Consider the following 6137-nt stretch of genomic DNA (forward strand, 5'->3'; position numbering starts at 1 on the left):
TATATAAAGTAGACCGATGCAACTAGGCCACGGCAGACAACCTATATTAAATTTAAAGCCTACAGCGAGACGAGCACCCAGGGGACAACAGAGCTCCTAAACACCTGTCAATGATTAGTGTTGACTGGATGAGTCATCGCAGAGATAAAATTTCAATTTTCTAATAATGATTCTAAATTAAATTCAACATGATACAATCCTGGATGAAGGGCAGAGTCACCGAGTCAAGGTCGCTAATAAGAAAATTTCAGAAAAGCTTTGTTTTGGCATGTAACAAAAACCATCATCATTTTGATGATTACCAATAATTATAATATACCTATATGTATACCCAACTTGAAATATAAAACATTTAATAGCTGTGGGAATACAAAATATTCATGTATAGTCGATAAATTATCGTTTAATTTCAATGCATAGAACTGTTTTACCACGATTACCAGCTAGACTCAAGTGAAGCACCCCTGAGCAAACATAGGCCTATTTGCATTGTATTTACATATTACGATTTAACTGTTTATACTGGTGGGGCTCTGATGAATAACCTGTCACTTTATGCCTTTATATGACCTGATAGATCTTTTTTGCAAACCTGTCAGACTTGTATGCCTATAGGCCACTCCACAATTACATTGCAGTATAATAAGATACAATGTTACTTTAAATTGCTAAATAAAGAATCATCAGGTACACTTGATAAGAATATCATCTCTTGGAAGACCTTCACAACAACAAACTTTGAATAAGAAACGCACTGCGTGTTTACAGCCTTGGCAAAGCTAGCTAGATATCTACATAACGACAGCGTGTGCTCATTAGCCATGCGTTGTCTAGAATGACACTGCATCAGCTGCCTAATGAAGCAAGCATAAAGGCTCTCTCAATACCTACAGTAGAGCAATCCAAAAGCAAGACAAACAACAGAACAATCGGTCAAGCAGATGATTACCAATCAATATTTTATCCAGCCAACCATAAGCATCCTACTGCTGACTATAAACAGACAGTTGTCATATAATAGTCATTCTCAGTCTGAAAGAAACAAATGACTTGTGCAGGTTACCAGTGTGAGCCAACCGTATCCATTCAACAGAGCAAGTCATAAATTCCTAAGCCTATTGAATTGATCGACGCGGATGTTATCATAATTACCTAGTCATAAGCCGTTGCTTTCACGCAGAAGCTGGGACTTTCGTTTCATATTTCACATTTATGCACTTTAACTATGAGGTAGGAAGTTTAGAAAAAGAATAGCAGCAAACTGAAAAATTTCTCACCAAAATCATCTTGCAACAAAAAGGCATGGTTGGACACAGATAGCTAGATACTCGTGTTGATGACAACCTTGGATATGTGCCAAGAACTAGTAACTGTCAGGCAAATCCTATTAGCACCTGAGTCTACCATAATAATAGTGTCTGTCCGTATGCCCGAAACCACTCTAAGAGCGTTAGGAAAAAAATTGCCTCACACAGGAATTGAACTTGGATAGTCCATTTTGCAGCCAAACACGCTACCTACTGCGTCACTCAACCACCTTGCTGAATTGAGGCATATTTGTGCACACGTTTATTACTCATGATGATCTCTCATAGCACACGGGACTTCCAGCATGCAAGTTTAGAATAAATTACCCTCTAATATACCAAATAGGAACAAGTCTTTGCTTGGGATGTTCCACGCTTGGCTAATCCAGACCCTGTATTAAGCTCTTTCATCAATTAGGGTTCTCAGCCTTTGCTGGAATCAGTGGCCATATAAATTATGTTTATGCTCATTACAATGTTTGAATAGTGAGTTCAAAAGACAAAACTGGTAATTGATAAAATAAATACTGATATATAACCTTGGAGGGAACAGCTGAGACTGCAATAGTAGAGAGCATTAACAGGAGTAACGATTTAATAAGTTACTAAAGCTAAAGCGCATCACAGGAATAAAACTCTACGTACTAAACACTTCGAAATAGGAAATCTTACTTCTTCTGATTATCATTCTTTTGTTTAGGCTGATAGGCTTTGGCCAATCGTTCCAGCTTTTGTGAGTATTCCAACTCGAGATCAGCTCGTCTCTTGAAGAACTCCTGCACCTCGGAGACCATAGCACACTGCGCCTCCATCTTTTGTTCAAGACATCTTACCTGTTGCTCCAGTCGCCCCCGAATATCTACAAATGGTTGGTAACGCTCGCTCACCATATCAATTTATTATCCCAACTCCTCCGCAATACTATCAGATTACCAACTTTTAAACACTTTTGTTCAACTCACTCAATAATTCGACATTTCTGTCTTCTCATTTTAGTTTTGGCATGTAACAAAAATCATCATATTGTTGATGATTAGTATCGATTACTAATGTCAAAAAGTTATACTTCAATCGAGGATAGGCATCTGTAGCACATTTTAATTGGAATGCGGCATAATGTATATATCTAGAGAAAACATCTAATTGTAAACATAGCAATTTTAACTATATGTATTCTAACAATCAATGGAAGTCAGTGGATAACTGCAGATTAGATTGCAGATAACTGCGGCAAAGCTCAATAGTGGTGCGATAGTTTGCGCATAAGAGAAAATGCCACTTTCAAAGGGCACTGTAATTCGAAAGACCGGTTTCAATATGGCACTTTGTACATTCAATAAGCTCTCAGATGCTGATCAAAGATTCAACTCAACAAACATTGAAAAATAAAGATAACGCACAATAAATGGCTACTTGAGCGCTGCCACGCATTGCATCGATTCAAGATTTGGAGTGTTTGTTTTTCATTTGTGATTGGAACTAGATAACTTATTACCACTCAACACAGTCGTATGTTTCTACCGCCGAGAAGGTTTTGTTCCACAACATTAAAAAGCAGCTTATCGCTGCTAACCGATATACGTAAACCTATCAACCAGAGAGGTATACTATCACATCAACCATTGAGGTATCCCATCACATCAACCATAGAGGTATCCTATCACATCAACCAAAGAGGTATCCTAACACATCAACCATAGAGGTATCCTATCACATCAACCATAGAGGTATCCTATCACATCAACCATAGAGGTATCCTATCACATCAACCTTAGAAGTATCTTATCACATCAACCATAGAGGTATCCTATCATATCAACTAAAGAGGTACCCTATAATATCAAACAGAAATCTTTTATTATATCAATCGTAGAGATGTACTACCATAAAAGAATGAGTGATGTACTAGCAAAAACTGAGATAAGTAATTACAAAAAAATGCTCCGATGTAAATTTGGTATTTATTGTGTGATGTGTACAATCAATACTGTATCTGATGATTATTACATATTTGAGCCAGTCATAAACCTCTCCATTGATTGACAGTTAATGAAGAGCAATAAAGCAGTTAGAGATATCTTATCATTCTAGCACAGGGTGACACCCCTTCATTCAGCTCATACTTGCAATATAAATCTGCTAATCAGGAAGATTTGACTTCACCTCGAGTACTGCTTGGCGTGCTTTATCAACACAGATAAACGCCATGTTCGGGTGAATCTCTCAAATTGTAAAAAAAGAGTCCTTGAGAATCTAATAGTTAGCGAGTGAACGCTTTCTGGCTTTAACAAATTTTGAAAACGCAAAGAGAGTTGCAACTCTGACAACACAAACTGACCAATAAAGGATTCAAAGCAAAGTGATGCATATCCTATCAGTACTAGGATGCTACTACTCACAGAATTACGCATTAAGTAAGCAACTGGGCTAAAATTAGACATTCACCACCTTTAATTTGTGTATCACATTCCAGTTGAATTTCACGCTCCCGTTTGTGCTTCTTATCTATGGATAACGGTAACGCCATCCTACCGATTCCACTCTGCTAAGCTGCAAGCGTGATCTACAAAAAGTCAATGTCACATAATAAAACAAAGAAAAACTAATAGATATGGCTATTCATTAGAGAGGCATAGTTTATAGAAACCAAATGATGAACATCGTAGTAAACAAGGTGGCAAGTGACAAGGCCTTCCAGTGACTATGCTGAACAGCTTGCAGTGCAAAGGAACGGTCCGCAATAAGATTCAACACCCTGACCAATAACAAGAAAACTAGCGCAAAGCATCATGTTTTGACATAGGCTACAATTGTTTAGCAACAGGAGATATTGAGAAAACAGATTTCCTTGACATTTGTTAGCCAAAAACAAAGCTGCATAACTGGTGAACCCTATAATGGCGATAAAAGCAGACACAATTTATCTGCTTAGCTGAATGTCTTGTAGGAGAAAAGATGGTTTAATACTGTATCAAAACTGAATCATAGAAAGAGATGAGTAAGTTACAATATTTTCTGACACAAAAACAGTCATTACATGAATAATTGGATAAAGACAAGAGCCAACTCCTAATGGAGCAGATAAAGAGATGGAATATATATAACTTGAAATGAATATGGGTGACCAACATGTCTTTACATGCGATCTTTTCGTACCAAACCAAGGTTAAATGTGTTCATCAATTGAAGTTATTCACATGGCGCACTCGGATTTCAAAATATGATACTATGCCATGAAGTTGAAGGCTTTAAGGCTTTACAATCAATAAGAATGCAGGACTCTACAATGGAGTCATAAGTCTGAGATCAACTATCACATAATGTTGTACTTTATAAGAACGCATCAGTGGCATGCTGTAGCTAAAATGAATAGCCAAATGTACTTCGTGCAAGGACTTATGATATAATGTACAAACATTATATGAATTGAGCTTATTAGGAACACAAGGCTAACAGCTAGCAAATGGTAGGTTACAATGGTAGGCTACAAATGGCTGCAACACCAATAAAAGCCTAAAATATAGAAACTTAATAGAGCTGAATGAATTTAGAAGATTGACAATAAGAACATAACTTTGCAATGGTTGCTGACTGCAGCCTTATACATTTGTAAGAAAGTTAGCTAAGCGAAGAATAAAATGTTGATATCAATAGAAAGAAGTAACTATTTATATCAAATTAAATACTTCATTCTAATCATTTAAAGCTAAAAACCAATATTAGGTTAGGTACAATAAGTGAATAAGATAACAAACCCTAATCTTCTTTAAATCTTTTGCACATTTGGAAGCCGCTACATAAAGGCGCATAAGTTTAAATTCTCGTGAAAACAAAATCCAATTAGATGCTAAATTTAAACATTTAAAGCTCAACTAAAGCCAAAAAATGATTTTCATTTTGTTAGTCTTAAAAACAGACAACTTCCGAACAAAGCTCCGAACAATTATGAAGCTATCTATCCATTAGCCACAAAGACTGCAATATTGGACTTATTGTTAAAAACCTTTTCTATTTTAATCAGAAAAAGCACAATTTTTGCCTGAATCATAAACCGAAGAAGATGTTAAATGATGTTCAATTTATAGTAGCGGGAAATTACCTCATAAGAAGCCTTTCAGCTTGACTTCTTGCTACCTGGCTTTATACCTGGAGAGCCAAAAGAATAACAGCAAAATAATGGTTTAACTAACTCTTGCATTCAAAGTAATTGATTCGATACTGTAAATTCAATTAATTTTGAACGAGTAAAAGATTCGAATGCATGAATTGTCGAACTTATTTGATTTATTAATACTTGTGATTGAGATGTTTTATTGATGCCTATCACCCATGCAAAGCTTACTGATTTTTCTTTTGGCTTAATGTGCTCACATTGTGTTCTTTCTAGATAATACACACTAGAACTACAAAACAAAAATATGGCCTAGCTCTTACTTTGCAAGTTGCAAATGAATGGAACTGACTGTTGTAGCACGATGAACATTGTCAGCATTTCCACTAATGCATTCTATTCATTACAAGAAACTGACATTGGACAATCTTACGCATAACTGAACACATAAAATTACACTAAGTTGGTCGAACTTTGCTTGAACATCAATATCCTGTAGGGTCGAATATGTTCTGATGTGTTTCTATGATTGATTATTAAACTAGCATTACTTATTTTGCATTTTCCAACGTGCACTAGAATAACTCTAAAACTTACCCGTAAATAAAAATAAGTGCATTCGATATGCACGAAAAAAATTAGCTTAGCAACCTATTACATATTGTTATCAGCTGCTTCGATAGACAGAAGACTAGCAAAACGAAGGAGTGTATATCCTT

General features: G+C 36.0%; 1 protein-coding gene across 3 annotated transcripts in view; it reads right to left on the reverse strand.

The window, feature by feature from the left end:
• The window catches only part of LOC137394300 (SLIT-ROBO Rho GTPase-activating protein 1-like), a 207335-nt gene extending 201201 nt beyond the window's left edge, over positions 1–6134 (reverse strand). For all 3 annotated transcript variants that reach the window (XR_010978327.1, XM_068081019.1, XM_068081024.1), the window contains exons 1-3: positions 6016–6134; positions 3756–3870; positions 1980–2166 (exon numbers count right to left, since the gene is read on the reverse strand). Coding sequence is in view for 2 of the 3 variants with exons in the window: in XM_068081019.1 (XP_067937120.1) it covers positions 1980–2166; positions 3756–3834 (266 nt within the window). In the remaining variant the exon portion in view is untranslated. The remainder of the gene's footprint in view (positions 1–1979; positions 2167–3755; positions 3871–6015) is intronic.
• Between the last annotated feature and the right edge of the window lie 3 nt (positions 6135–6137).

Source organism: Watersipora subatra, chromosome 1 (assembly GCF_963576615.1).
Source record: "Watersipora subatra chromosome 1, tzWatSuba1.1, whole genome shotgun sequence".
Taxonomy (NCBI): Eukaryota; Metazoa; Bryozoa; class Gymnolaemata; order Cheilostomatida; family Watersiporidae; genus Watersipora; species Watersipora subatra.